Source organism: Colossoma macropomum, unplaced genomic scaffold (assembly GCF_904425465.1).
Source record: "Colossoma macropomum unplaced genomic scaffold, Colossoma_macropomum, whole genome shotgun sequence".
In the NCBI taxonomy this organism is placed as follows: Eukaryota; Metazoa; Chordata; class Actinopteri; order Characiformes; family Serrasalmidae; genus Colossoma; species Colossoma macropomum.
The window spans coordinates 13,056,532-13,072,398 of record NW_023494795.1 but is presented as its reverse complement, the minus strand read 5'-3'; the positions used below and the strand labels follow the sequence as shown (position 1 = coordinate 13,072,398).

The 15,867-nt window shown below is 36.6% G+C and overlaps 1 protein-coding gene across 1 annotated transcript; it reads right to left on the bottom strand.

Annotated features, from left to right (window-relative positions):
* Nucleotides 1–4,260: 4,260 nt before the first annotated feature.
* Nucleotides 4,261–15,646, bottom strand: LOC118815417 (cytochrome P450 2J2). Its single transcript, XM_036581525.1, has 9 exons — nucleotides 15,201–15,646; nucleotides 13,300–13,459; nucleotides 13,013–13,162; nucleotides 11,454–11,614; nucleotides 11,069–11,245; nucleotides 10,820–10,961; nucleotides 10,250–10,437; nucleotides 9,722–9,863; nucleotides 4,261–6,620 (listed from the first exon to the last, which is right to left on the bottom strand). Exons 1-9 carry the CDS (start codon nucleotides 15,381–15,383, stop codon nucleotides 6,445–6,447), a joined length of 1,479 nt encoding a protein of 492 aa, XP_036437418.1. The 5' UTR covers nucleotides 15,384–15,646; the 3' UTR covers nucleotides 4,261–6,444.
* Nucleotides 15,647–15,867: the final 221 nt, after the last annotated feature.

Below are 15,867 nucleotides of genomic sequence, written 5' to 3'. Positions count from 1 at the left end.
ATATATATATATATATATATATATATAGTAAAAACATCACATATATTGCATGTATATGTTTATATTTTTGAAATTACCAAATATGTCTACATACATTATTCTTCCATATGGGATGAACAGCAACATCAGCATAACCTAATTACTACAGCAATGACTGACAATAAATAAGACAATAATGAGGAATGTTACAACAAACCACACCATATTACATGATTAGACTGTAATTTATCCAAAGATATTATCATAATTTTCCAAGACACCATCTGTCAACCTTAATATCAAAAATATTTAATATCAAACCAAATTATCTAGATATTTAACAATGCTAGTTCCACTGTAAGTAACTGAAGCCTTTAATACCGAATTGCTTTCACAAGTTGTAGTTCTGATTGGTTAAGTCTCACCACGGCAGCTGACAGCCAATGAAATGTGATTAAACAAGCTAACGGACACAAAGAACCCAAAAGTTTAATTAATCCTACCATTGAGAACACAACACACACGGCTTGTTATTCAGTCAAACCAGCTCATATTACCAGCTGAACAGCAAATGAAATGGCTCACCTCTGTGCACACCTAGATGCCTTTGTTCAAGGGATTTGTGTTCAGCCGGTGAGCTTTACCACACAGATGAATACAAAGCTTTTTAACTTTTTTTTTTTGTCTTTAAACAACATTCTTGAGTCTGTCAGGCTATCGAGTGTTGCCCAGGCACATCTGACTCTAAACAGAGCTTCAAACCTAATGTTTTATAAAGGGAAAAAAGGAGAAGGAGGGTTATGCACTGTGTGCTAATGTAAAATAAATTGGTTTATGAACTTCATTCAGTTATGCATACTAGTCAGTATGCAAGGACTTTGTAATGTTAGTGTAAAATTCAACTCTTGATGGAGCAGAATTGAATCATTTTAGTACAGTTTATTTGAGTTTCATTGGAATGGAATTGCATTTTCATAATTTTTTGTCCATTTTACATAAACCAGTTACTTAAAGACAACTAAATGAATGCATTTCATGCCAACATATTCTCAGTTCGTAGGTCCAACAGCACTGCTTCAGTTTTTTGTGTGGCAACTTTGGTACAGTGGGCTTAAACGAGTTAAATTAAATCTGAACTTTACACAGATAAAGATGGAAAGCAGTGGTTGCTAAGCAGTTACTAGACGGCCAAGACAATAAGGCGGGGCTTGTGATTGGTGTGCCAAAGAACAGGATTTGGTTAAACATGCATTAATCATTATGTGACCTCTGTGTTCATGACCCTTAGCATTTTTTCTTAACCAGACTAATGACATATCACCTCCTACCTGTCTGTACCCAGATGTGTGCACATTTCATTAGTCTTACATAAGACATCAGTGAAGTCTGGACATCAACAAGGTTTCAAATGACTCAGCAACATTTACAGATTTTATTACAGCTTGTAACTTAGAATAGATCAGTGCTTTCTTTATGTTCACTGGCTGTCTGATCACTCAAATGTGCACAGACTTGACTTAAAGAACTAAAATATGAAAGAATTATCAACAAAGTTCATTTATTTGTTCCTTTACTCACCATTCCTACAACTTATTCACCTCAGTCAAACATTCACACAAATAGTCCTATACTTTAAACTTGCACATTAGACACACATTACACTTTTATTGATGCGTTTATCTTCTGTGAATGAGGTAGTCAAACATAATAACTTGCAGGGCAGAGGTAAGATACTGTGCTTTCATTTGAATATGCTTTATTTGTTTGTTTGATTACTGTTATTTACATCATGGCCACTTCACAAGAAATAACCCACACAAAAACAAGATTGAAATTGAAGAATGTTTTTGCCTTCTCCTGTAAAATTATGATTTTGGAGATACAAGCTTTTGTTCCAACAGGACAATAATCTGTTGGAATCTGTTCCAACAGATTATTGTCCTGAAAAAAATTTTGAGATTTTATAGAAAATGTTGTTGCTGACACCGTACAGGATTAAAATTATTTACTAAACTAATTTACAAAGCATAACTAAAGGAAGGAAGGAAGGAAAAATAAGTGAACTGGACTCTGAGTGGAAAATGCAATTATAAGTGGAATTTTGTCTGATACTCTGCTTAAACTCTGGTGGGCTGACCAGAAAAATGCCAGTGGACCACCAGCTTTGCCATCAGTGGGCCAACATTGCAGCATTGTGGTCCAAGTTACAATTCGGCAATTCTTTTTGGCAAATTGTCTTCAATTCTACATCATTATAGAACATGCCATGTCATATATGTTTGACATATATGTAAATATAAAAAATTGACACTATTGCATACATTTAATATAAATATGTATTTTTATTTCAATATATTGACATATATATGTGCATAAATTGTGATACATTTATATATATATATATATATATATATATATATATATATATAGTAAAAACATCACATATATTGCATGTATATGTTTATATTTTTGAAATTACCAAATATGTCTACATACATTATTCTTCCATATGGGATGAACAGCAACATCAGCATAACCTAATTACTACAGCAATGACTGACAATAAATAAGACAATAATGAGGAATGTTACAACAAACCACACCATATTACATGATTAGACTGTAATTTATCCAAAGATATTATCATAATTTTCCAAGACACCATCTGTCAACCTTAATATCAAAAATATTTAATATCAAACCAAATTATCTAGATATTTAACAATGCTAGTTCCACTGTAAGTAACTGAAGCCTTTAATACCGAATTGCTTTCACAAGTTGTAGTTCTGATTGGTTAAGTCTCACCACGGCAGCTGACAGCCAATGAAATGTGATTAAACAAGCTAACGGACACAAAGAACCCAAAAGTTTAATTAATCCTACCATTGAGAACACAACACACACGGCTTGTTATTCAGTCAAACCAGCTCATATTACCAGCTGAACAGCAAATGAAATGGCTCACCTCTGTGCACACCTAGATGCCTTTGTTCAAGGGATTTGTGTTCAGCCGGTGAGCTTTACCACACAGATGAATACAAAGCTTTTTAACTTTTTTTTTTTGTCTTTAAACAACATTCTTGAGTCTGTCAGGCTATCGAGTGTTGCCCAGGCACATCTGACTCTAAACAGAGCTTCAAACCTAATGTTTTATAAAGGGAAAAAAGGAGAAGGAGGGTTATGCACTGTGTGCTAATGTAAAATAAATTGGTTTATGAACTTCATTCAGTTATGCATACTAGTCAGTATGCAAGGACTTTGTAACGTTAGTGTAAAATTCAACTCTTGATGGAGCAGAATTGAATCATTTTAGTACAGTTTATTTGAGTTTCATTGGAATGGAATTGCATTTTCATAATTTTTTGTCCATTTTACATAAACCAGTTACTTAAAGACAACTAAATGAATGCATTTCATGCCAACATATTCTCAGTTCGTAGGTCCAACAGCACTGATTCAGTTTTTTGTGTGGCAACTTTGGTACAGTGGGCTTAAACGAGTTAAATTAAATCTGAACTTTACACAGATAAAGATGGAAAGCAGTGGTTGCTAAGCAGTTACTAGACGGCCAAGACAATAAGGCGGGGCTTGTGATTGGTGTGCCAAAGAACAGGATTTGGTTAAACATGCATTAATCATTAATGATGAACTCGCTGACTTTGCAAAAAAATTACATTCTAAATCAAAGGGCAAAGCTGCAGGCGCTCAGGCATCAGCTGTTTCTTTCCTCTACACGTGTATGGCCTGCACTGCACTTTGTTCAGTATAAATGTAAAAAGGCTGACTTATGTAGGTCATAATTCATTTTGTTTATGTGCACCCTGACCTCTGTGTTCATGACCCTTAGCATGTTTTCTTAACTAATGACATATCACCTCCTACCTGTCTGTACCCAGATGTGTGCACATTTCATTAGTCTTACATAAGACATCAGTGAAGTCTGGACATCAGCAAGGTTTCAAATGACTCAGCAACATTTACAGATTTTATTACAGCTTGTAACTTAGAATAGATCAGTGCTTTCTTTATGTTCACTGGCTGTCTGATCACTCAAATGTGCACAGACTTGACTTAAAGAACTAAAATATGAAAGAATTATCAACAAAGTTCATTTATTTGTTCCTTTACTCACCATTCCTACAACTTATTCACCTCAGTCAAACATTCACACAAATAGTCCTATACTTTAAACTTGCACATTAGACACACATTACACTTTTATTGATGCGTTTATCTTCTGTGAATGAGGTAGTCAAACATAATAACTTGCAGGGCAGAGGTAAGATACTGTGCTTTCATTTGAATATGCTTTATTTGTTTGTTTGATTACTGTTATTTACATCATGGCCACTTCACAAGAAATAACCCACACAAAAACAAGATAGAAATTGAAGAATGTTTTTGCCTTCTCCTGTAAAATTATGATTTTGGAGATACAAGCTTTTGTTCCAACAGCGACAATATGTATATGTAAAGTAGAAAAGAAGAATTGAATTAAATAAAGAAGAAAGTCTTCAGCTAAGTTTTAAAAGATGAAATAAAAGTTAACAGATACAGTGAATTATTTTAAATGTTTTCATAGATTTCAGGTTCGGGCTATGGGCTCATATATGTGTGTACCTGTGGGATTTTCTCTATACATCCACACATAGCTGCTGTCCGAAGAAAACCTTGTATCTCCATTTTTGTCACATTTCAATTTTTGACATAATTTGAAAGTGCCTGTTTCTCTTTACATTGTGTGTAAATTTCATGATGAAAGGATCAAAAGAAATGTCCCAAAATTACATGGAAAATCTGGTTCCATTGACTTACATTAAAACTAATGTATGTTTTTGCTTTTCCTGTAAAGTTACCATTTTGGAGATACAATGTTTTGTTCAGACAACAGCAATATTGTTGCTGTTGTGACTGTGAATATAAGTGTTATTGTTTTTGTTTTGTTTTTACACCCTTTAAAAAGAGCAGGTGTCTTTACGTCATGTAATCACTAGGTGTGTTACATTTATTGGGCCCATATCATTTAAAAATCCCTTCAATTTTCCTTGCTCTATTGAAATAAGATTTTAACTTAGTATGCAATAAATGGTAAAAGTTCACTCCAGTCCATACAGTCCATATATAGAAACTAAGCTGCAAAAATGGCCCATTGAAATCCATTTTTTTTTGGGATGTCACAAAAACCAACACAGCATATTCAGTCTACAGCAGCTTCGTCCTGCCCATTTACATTGAAGTTATAAGGAATGTTTCTGCCCAGACTGTTTTCTGAATGAAGCACAATACAGGACAGCCAATTAAAAAGATCTTTAGAAGATCATTTACAAATATATTTCTGTTTAATTCTAATGAATGGAGAGATTGAAAAAAGGTCCTGTAAAAACAAATGATGCCCTGTTTTTGGTACATAAACCTACACAAATGTCATAAGTGGACCACAGAAAAAAAAATGAAAAGGACAGAAAAATGTGGCATAGAACTATAAAAATGATCATTGTTCAAATGTTCATTAGGACAGTGAGTTGTGTAGTATATTATTTGCATATCTATTTATCATTAGCAAGAACCAAAATGAAAAAAATGAAGTACGGTTCATTTATAGTACAGTTCTCATTTATAGTCTTCACTTTTGATGACTTTGATAAGCACCATGCATTTTTTCTATACATCATCTTTCCACTTTTGAGGTTTGTCTTTCATTTTTCACCAACTGTGCATCAAAAAGAGAAGAACAGAGTCTATCAGACTTCGATTCCTATGTGCAGATAGATGCTGGATGTAATAAGATGTTCTGCAGTTCTGTAAGTATTCAGTGCAATTTTTTGACCCACTACTTTGTACTTCTACTCAAGTTGTTTGTTTGGAAAAGTACATTTATTTTTACTTAATTCATTACTTCAAATACAGTGGGGTCCAAAAATCTGAGACCATATTGAGAATCATTTTTTTTTACTTTGAAACAAACAACAGAATGTTTTAGATTTTTTCAAACATTAAAAACAAAGAAAATTGATACATATAAAATGTAGAAGAAATATTCAAGATTGTGCACTATTTCTAGGTCACTATTCAAATTGAAATGACACTGTATAAGGCCTTTGTACAAAAAGATCATTTTTTTCTTGTCTCTTCTATTGAAGCTCATGTTCAGACTTAATTTGACCTGCTCGTCAGAGGCCTTTGCACAAACCCGTGGAGTCAGTGCCAGCTTGAATGCACACTGTCATTAGAGCGAACGATTGACATATTCTGAAATTCTGAAAATGTATGTAAGCATTCAAAGATTCTACTTTTCACTGAAACTGTTATGCTGCTAACATCATTTGTACATCACATTAAAAAACCTTAAAATAGAAAGGAATGAAAAATAGAACCACTTTCACTAGTGGTCTTAGACATCCGTTTACTAAGGTAGGGGTTTAGGTTACTCTTCCCACCTCTTGTCTGTACATGGCTTTATCTCCTTATCTTGGGATGGCACAGATCTTGTAAGGCATTGGGGCCTGCGTGAAGCCGAGATGACTGTCCAGACTGGGCTCTTCCCCAGGAGGAGGACAGAAAGTGAAGTTCTGTAAGAGGATGGTGAAGAGGAGGAAGAGTTCCACACGAGCCAAATATTCCCCAGGACACAGCCTTTTACCTAAAGACACATCCAAAACCACAACGTTTGTGAATTCCCTGCCAAGCTTTACCATTCAGCTCAAGAAGGTAAACTGTTTAGGCTAGCTGGAGAGAGAGGGAGAAAAACTGTATAAAATGTAAAGAGGGGGTCATCGTAAAAGGTGCATGATAAAAACCAGGAAGATACTTGAACAAGATGACAAGCAATGCACAAAACTGCAAAACGGCTATCAGAGAGAGGAACTGCAGGCCCAGAGTGCTGAAGGGGGAGCACAGAGTTCAGAGCCTGTGAGAACTTTGCTTAGTTAGCTAGCTAGCTGAGTTAGCAGGTTCATTCAGTCTACTTGTAAACTAAGGCTACACTGGTTAGCTCAATGTTAATATACTGTTACACACTAAATCTGCCTTATTAACTAGCTAGATAACTGTCACTCCAGTTCTCAGCCAAGCTACAGCAGCTAATCAGTTAAACAGTGTTTGTTCTTGTTCAAAAATGTGTGTTCACTCAATGTAACTATGACAGCAGGCTTATTTGGTGTCTTTAACATAGACAAAAGTGAAAGCTTATGCTTTACTTTCAGTCCATTTTTTGTGAATGAAGTTAATCTTTTCCTTTGCCAAGAAAGAGAGCAGGAAATAAAACGATAAAACAAAAAATCCCAGCATGACTTAGTATAGTAAGCAATGACTAGACGTTAAGTGAGAAAAGAAAGAAAAAAATAATAGAACAATTTAAGAAAATCTGTTGTATTCAGTGAACGTAGTATTTGCTCCCTCCCCTGTTTCTTCTGTTTTTGCTAATTTTTCATAACATTTATAATAAAATTTTAGATCATCCAACTAATTCTAATACAAGATGAAGGCGACATAAGTAAGCACAAAATTCAGTTTTAAATGACTTTTCCATTTATTGAAGATATAGATTTATTTAAACCTATATTACCCATGAGAAAAAGCAACTGCCCCTTTAACCTAAAAACTGGTTGTGTTACCTTTAAACCTAATAGCTGGTTGTGTCACCCTTGGCAGTAACAACTGCAATCAAATGTTTGTGATAAATTGCGATAAGACTTTTACATCACTGTGGAAGAACTTTCTTCCACTCTTCTTTGCAGAATTGTTTTAATTGGGCTACATTGAAGGGTTTCTGCCCGTTTAAAGTCTTAAAACAGCATCTCAATGGGATTCAAGTCAGGACTTTGACACGGCCGCTCCAGGTCACAACTGACAGGGTGACGTTCTCCTTCAGGATTTCCTGATAGAGAGCAGTCATGGTTCCATCAATTATGTCAAGTCATCTAGATCCTGCAGAATCAAAGCAGCCCCGGACCATCACACTACCACCACCATGTTTGACTGTTGGTATGATGGTTCTTGTGGTGGAATGCGGTGTTAGCTTTACCCCAGATGTAACGGGACCCATGTCTTCCAAAGAGTTCCACCTTTGACTCATTAATCCACAGAATCTTATAAGTCTTGGGGGTCATGTAGATTTTTTTTTGGCAAACTCGAGACGAGCCTTTGTGCTCTTTTTGGCCAGCAGTGATTTGCACCTTGCAGCTCTCCCATCAATACCGTTTTCACCCAGTGTCTTTTTTTATTATGGAATCATGTACGTTGACCTTAATTGAGGCAAGTGAGTCCTGCAGTTCTTTAGATGTTTGTCTGTGTTCTTTTGTGACCTCCTGGATGAGTCGTTGATGTGCTCCTGGTGAAATTTCGGTAGGCCAGCCGCTCCAAGGAAGGTCCACCACTATTTCGAGTTCTCTGGATAAAGGCTTTCGCTGTGGTTCTCTGGAGTCCCAGAGCCTCAGCAATGGCTTTGCAACCTTCTCCAGACTGGTAGATTTCAAAGACTTTGTTTCGCATCTGTATTTGAATCTCTTTAGAACGTGGCATCATGTGCTACTTTTGAAGACCTTCTGGTCTGCTTCACATTGCCAAACAGGTACTACTTAAGTGATGCTTAGATTTAACAGGTCTGAAAATGATCACACCTGGGTATGGTAAGTGAAACTGAACCCAGTGGTCAGTTGAATTAGGTTAAGTGGTTGATTGAGTAGCTAAGGGGCAATTACTTGTAAGGCTGAACAGCATTTTTCCTTCAAAAAATGAAATCATCATTTCAAAATAGCATTTTTTATTAGTTGGGTTATCTTTGTATAATATTAAAAGTAATTTTAATGACCTGAAACACTGAAGTATGACAAATATGCAAAAATCAAAGAAATTGGGGAGGGGCAAATACTTTTTCACAGTACTGTAATGTCTGGGTAAGGTACATCTGATGCAGTTAAAGAATCGCTGAAATTTCTGAGGGGACCATGCCTGAAACCCGTGCCATCCAGAACTCCAGTCCAAGTACTACAACAACAACAACATTTATTTGTATAGAGCTTTTTACAACTGGTGTCGTCTCAAAGCTTTACAGAAAAGCAGTTTATGGAAGGATCGAAAGAATAAAAAAAAGAAAAAAGAAAGTAAAGAAATAGATTAAAAGCAGTCCACGTATAGACGTGAGGAACTGAATCTGGGTCCAAGCCCCCCATAAGCAAGCCAGAGGCGACGGTGGCATCGAAAAGCTCCCTTGGAGTAAGAGGAAGAAACCTGGAGAGGAACTCATCCTCCTCTGGTTGACACCGGATGAAGAGAGAATGACATAGCTAATGAGATGAGATTTTATGACAAGAGTTACTCAGAGTTATCTCCCCTCCCTTAGTCTCCCCTCATACTACCACCAAACTGAGGGCACGGTCCGAACTTGCGAATGGGAATTTAGTTACCTTTTTTGTTCCCTACAGAGCCCTGGTGATGACATCCTGTGTAAATTAAAAAAATGTTTGGCCATGCCTTATTAACGCGTGGGAACGAGATCCTAATGTGTGACCACGCATTAGGACCTCGTTCCCATGCTTTACTAAGTTGTGGCCACGACTAAATCATCTCATTCCCACGCCTCATCTCATGGCCACGCATTATTTTTATTTATACAGGATGCCACCTGCGGGGCTCTGTATGTTCCGCATTTATTCATGCAAAAAAGATTATGATTGTCGCTGGGATTGTAGTGAGCTGCTCTAGACAAAAGTCCAGAGCAGTACTGAAGATATTTTGCAGTACCTGCGGAAAATGGAAAGAAAGCGTCTCTCCTGCGGAACTGGCCCTCTGAATTCAGGAAGTGTCCTGGATTGAAGGTATCTGGTGTTTCCCATTCTTTTTTATCATGCAGCACAGAGGAGAGGTTGGTGATCATCACTGTTCCCTGCAGACAAAATAAAAAATCACCATATTCTCGAGGGCTGTTAGGCCTGTTTGAAGAAGAAATCATGATATATCATTATAACATCTCATGTCATCTTATGTTTATAAATAAATATGTTCATAAATAATGTTTTGTAAGAGTGTATGAGCAAAGTTTGTCTATATATATATATATATATATATATATATATATATATACATAGATAGATAGATAGATAGATAGATAGATAGATGGAACAAGTGACACATTGAATTTACTTGATTCAAACGTATACCAGTCCCACAGGAATGAAAGATATTACATCCACATATATTTGTTCATGTGGTAATGATGTGCAACAGTGTAGTCATATAGTACAACTCCGTGAATTGCAATATTTTCTTTACCTTCGGAATGAAGTAGCTCCCCAGTGTAGTGTCTTTTATTGCCACCCTGGACATGTTTAGTGGGACAATATTGCCTTTCCTGTGCACCTCATGAAGAACAGCATTGGTGTATGGCATGCTGGCCTTGTCTGCCAAAGTGGGTAAATGTGATCGTCCACTCACGCGGTCAATCTCCTCTTGGACCTTCACTGATCAGGGAAATTGTGATTAGACGAACTATTTAAATTTGTTTAAATATAGATAGTTTAAGTTGTACTGCATAGTAAATGTAATAACCGGATAGTAAATGTAATAATATCAGACACTATATGCTTGAATGAATGCAGACAACTGTTCATCTGATGCATCTTCAAAAATCTAGGACATTACATTCTACTTCTTCCATTTTTTTGGAGGTTACATGACCACGTGTGTCCAGTTTATCGCCACTGCAAGCAACAAGTGTGCCTTGACGTTGCTGAATCCACTAATTAGAAAAGGCGTCTAGATACTTTTGGACATGTGTATTTTGTGGCAGACGTTGTTGTCATTTAAGCCACTGTCAGTTCACTGCTCTCTCAGAAAGCATACCCTGCATCAGTGGATATTTCATCATGTACAGAAGAGCCCAGCGTAAGGTGGTGGTAGTTGTTCCTGTTCCTCCCTCAAAGAGATCCACCGTGCACCATGCCAGGTTATCCAAGTCAAACCGGGCCTCTTTGTCGTTCTTCCTCTGAAAAAGTATGATTTCAATTTTTAAAAAATCATGAAATTTGCATTAAAAATGGCTAATAATAACAGTGTTTAACTCACAAGTGTACCCTTAGATATATTTACTACCTTCTCAATTTCTGCTAAGTAGGAGTCAATGTAATCTCGAGGCTCATTTGGGTCCCAGTCCAGTTTGTGTTTCTCAATCTTCTCTTTGAGAAAGGCTGCAAGTCTGCGGTAGTTTGTGATTATAGTGTGATGTGGTCCTGGTATCCTGTTCATTATGCTTGGGAATGCATCATACCACTGAAAAGCATAAAACAAAGAGTGAGGCTTTATATAGTACTTAATAACACTTAACAAAGTCAACTTAATATGATTTAAGTTGCTACCTGCCAGTATGTACAGTTTGTATTGCTTTACATGGTATTTTAATCCCATTTGAAATGAATTTGTGATGTTGCACCTCACTAGGATTTCTAATTTGCTCAGAGTGTAAAGCTGAACCCTCTACCTCGTTCCACACAGAGCCAGTAAGGTGCACAGACTCTGCACTCATATGTAGAAGTTTCTGGAACTGAATGTCATCGTATTCGTAGCGCTGACCAAATACCAGGGTGCCAATCACATTTGCCACTGCATTATTGATTTTGACCAGAGGGTCAAATGGACGGCCTGTAGCAATCGAAAAACATCTTTCAAGTATAAGATACACCATGCTGTAAAAAGTGGAACAGGGCAGTTTTTGTAAGTCATGTTGACATTTCTTTTCATAAAAAATATGAAGGCCTTATTGTAACCCCATTTCCAAAAAAGTTGGGACGCTGTGCAAAGTGTATATAAAAACAAAATGCAATGATGAGCAAATCATTTAAACCCTAAATTTACTTGAAAATAGTACAAAGACAACATATCCAAAGTCAAAACTGAGAAATTTCATTGTTTTTTTTTTTAAATATATGCCCATTTAGAATTTGATGCCAACAACACGTTTCAAAAAGGTTGGTACAGGGGCAACAAAAGCCTAGTAAACAGACATGATTCTGCAATGGAAATCACAGCATGGGCTCAGAAACACTTCTTAAAAACACTATGTCTGTGAAAACAGTTTGTCACTGCGTCCACAAATGCAGGTTAAAACTCTAAAATGCAAAGAAGAAACCATATATAAACAGGATCCAGGAATGCTGCCACCTTCTCTGGGCCCGAGCTCATTTAAAATGGAAAAATGGACTGAGGGGAAGTGGAAATGGGCATAAGTATTTAAAAAAAAAACAACAAAATTTCTCAGTTTCAACATTTGTTATGTTGTCTTTGTAGTATTTTCCTTTAAAATATGGTTCACATGATTTGCAAATCATTGCATTCCATTTCTATTTACATTCTACACAGCATCGCAACCTTTTTTGGATATGGGGTTGTATATTAATATAAAAAACATATATTAGCCCCCTGAGCTGCAGGCTTATTTTTCACATGTTCAAACGTTGTTCAGCTACTTCTATAAATTATTCAGTAACTACAATAAAACTAATATGTAGGTCATGTAGTTATAAGAGTAAGGAACTGAAGTGTGTGTGCACATATGGGTCCTTGTGATATGATGATTTTCTAATACAAATGTAACATATTTTTAAATATATAATTAATTATATTTTATTAGAATAATTACGATTATTATTACAATTGTCTTGTGATGGACTGGCAACCCGTCCAGGGTGTTTCCTGCTTTCTGCCCAATGACTGTTGGGATAGACTCCAGCACCCTCCCGCACAACCCAGGAGGGACATAATGTGTATTATTATAATTCATTAGATGTTTAACATAACTTATCTAATATTATATCATTTCTGTCCAAAGACAGAATATATATATATATATATATATATATATATATATTTCTGCTTTAACACATACTGTTCATGCTGTTTGATATGTTTGAATCATGCAATTTTAAAGCACTGTTTTTTTCAGTGCACAAAGCTGAGCAGCCCTCTAGAGAGTGGAGCAATCAGGACATTCCAACTCCAACATGTAATAAGAGGCTCTTCCTGCATCACCACGGGACTCACCCTGTTCCTCTTTGAATGCCTCACAGAGGAAATGACACTCTCGCTGGATGTGGTGTTCCAGAGTCTTTCTCCCCTCTCCAAAGTTCTTCAGGTGGCTAACAGCAAACTGCTGCTGCTTCCTCCATGAGTAGCCATTGCTGAATGACAGGCCTTTTGTCAGATTTCATCCAGAAGAATTAGATGAAGTCATATAAATCAGAAAGAATTGTAGTAAAAAGACATCAGTAAATATGAGGTTATAGATGGTCGATGTTTAAATCATTCTGATTCCTTTACGATTTTCTTACCACTCCCTCCATAAATTTCACCAAACAGAGGTGTAACACAACGTGCAAAGCTGTCCACTTGAGTGACAAGAGCTTCCTTTACCATCTTATATCCAGAAACATACACTATTTTAGTGTTGCCTCTCCGCAGACTGAAAATATCCCCATATTCTTCTGCCAACTGTAAAAACAAAGCAGATCATGTTTACACTATATATATATATATATATATATATATATATATATATATGTTTTGATACACACACACACACACACGTTTATATATATATATATATATATGTGTGTGTGTGTGTGTGTGTGTGTGTGTGTGTGTGTGTGTGTGTATCAAAACAATAGGATCTAACTGCTTATCACATGGCCATGAGGGACAGGGATGCAGCCTCACTTCCTGCTCCAAAATGCAGGGGTGTGGCTAAAATAAGGCTCCACTTGTGGACTAAAACTCTGTTTCAATAGTGATGTGCAAATATGGGACAACAACTTCTGAATGATAATCTTTAAAAAATTTTTTAAATCTTTCAACTTCACTTTCACAGAAAGCAAAAGTCCTAAAAGAAATAAAACAATATATATGTTCACAAGTTAAATTTAGGGATTAGAGTTTAAGACAGCAACCTGCTAATAGAAAGTACCTTATAAATAATGATTTTGTAGGTTTTCATCTTATTACTATCCAATTAATACCTGCGATGCGATTATGAAACGATTATCAATACATCTCGATGCATCTTTTTTCTCTACACAGGATTTCTATCTTCCTACTGTCTGAGGACTTGGTAGTTTTATGTAAATGCATTATGAATCATTACAAATACTTTGCTTTAAATATCTAAAAATTTGAGACTGGACGCTGAATCTCGGCTCCAAAGTGTGCAGCATAGCGCGAAAGCCCTGGTTCTCAACGACTGAGAACAGACAGCAGACAGCAGGTCACATAGCCCCGAGGTCTGGCCTCGCCAGTAGCGAACGAAAAAACAGAGATTAAGACGAACATTTGGAGGACTTATTCGCATTTATAAGCAGCGCGGTTGGTTAAATCTGCAACGAGAGACTGTCTTTATATTGTTTAGCCTAAACTAGGACATTATCACATACTGACACATACTGGACATTAAATGTTGCAGCTGCCGAGGTGGTTTGACTTTGTTGAAAGGACAAAATGGCTCTTCTGATCATTTGTGTTGTGACTCCTGACCTAACCTGGCTTTGATGCAGAGGGAGCCGGTCGGATTTCTCACTCATCCAGTAGTGTTATGTTGTTATGTGCCGCCAGAGACTGTCCGGGCGCTGCACTTACCCACTTCCAGTTCAGCCTTTTGCGTTCCGTCAACATTACGCTATAAATTAAATATTTAGAACATTTTTGACATTTATGAATCGATTCAGAATCGTTCACCTCCGCATCGCGATGCATCTAAGAATCGAGTTTTTCCCGCACCCCTAATTAAAACTATGAAAATGAAATGTCAAAAGCACATTGCTTTTCCATATTAACATTTTCCAGTCATTATACATGGTAATGCAAACACAAATTGAATTTTAGAATAATGCACACTTACATTGGAAAAGCAATTCTAAATACCAAATTCAATTAGCATTTCCAAATTCACATTTGAATTTCCAAATTTGCATTCGAATTTGAATAAAATCCAGAATATGCTGCCACAGATGACATGGCAGTGAGACACAGATGCAAACAGTGAACATGGTGAGGAGCCACAGAGGCCATTAAAGATCACATGGATCACTTGGAGGCTATTAAAGATCACATGGATCACATTGAAGGCTGCTTGACACTTATATGCACTGGCTAATAGACACTTACTATTTAAATACTCAGATTAGTGTGTTATTGTAGTCTGTACTCTTTTCTGTTATTAAGATTAATTGAAAGCACTCACCTTGTCCATAGTTGTATAGTCAACTCCTGTGAAGACATTTCCCAAAAAAGGCAAAGGCAGCGGTCCTGGAGGAAAGTTAGGTGGATTTTTGTTCCAAATATAATCGATAAGAATCAAGAGAACAGGAATGATAATCAACCACCATTTAACATCAAACAGCTCAAATAAGGCGTATGAAATCATAGCTAATTCTGTCTTAGAAGAGTTGATATAGTAAGCAGCAGTCTAGACCAGCATGCATTGGTACAGTTCTTCTATAGTGCAATTCAAACAGTCACCACAGCCTATAAGTGTGTAGGGGTTGTCTGTGTATGTTCTCATGAGTATGTGTGTCGAGCATGTGTACACGTTTCTCTGGAGAGAGAGAGATAAGTGATAGAGCTAAATGGTAGCGGGGTTAGATAGCACAAAGGCTCTTGTGTTGTTTTGGCATAGCAGGGTTCAGTGTTACATAACCAGGGGCTGGTGTGGTCTCCAAGTAAAACAGTGGGCCCCGACAGCTTTTATTTACATTCTGCTGATTTCTAAAGGGGCCCCGCAGAGAACACATTCCAGTTCTGTCCTCTCCGTGACATCTACTTGCCTTTTTTGCACACAGGGATTTAATACTCACACTACTTTAAAATCAAGGCAGATATGCTCACTGAATATAAAAGGTGAAACATAC

Bases quoted from the DNA above. Each gene is read 5' to 3' on its own strand.
- LOC118815417 (XM_036581525.1), bottom strand. From the start codon at position 15,383: ATGATTTCATACGCCTTATTTGAGCTGTTTGATGTTAAATGGTGGTTG. The intron at 11,615-13,012 runs GTGAGTCCCGTG...CGATTGCTACAG, and splicing joins GGCATTCAAAGAGGAACAGG to GCCGTCCATTTGACCCTCTG. The intron at 9,864-10,249 runs GTAAAGAAAATA...TTTTGTCTGCAG, and splicing joins GGAGCTACTTCATTCCGAAG to GGAACAGTGATGATCACCAA.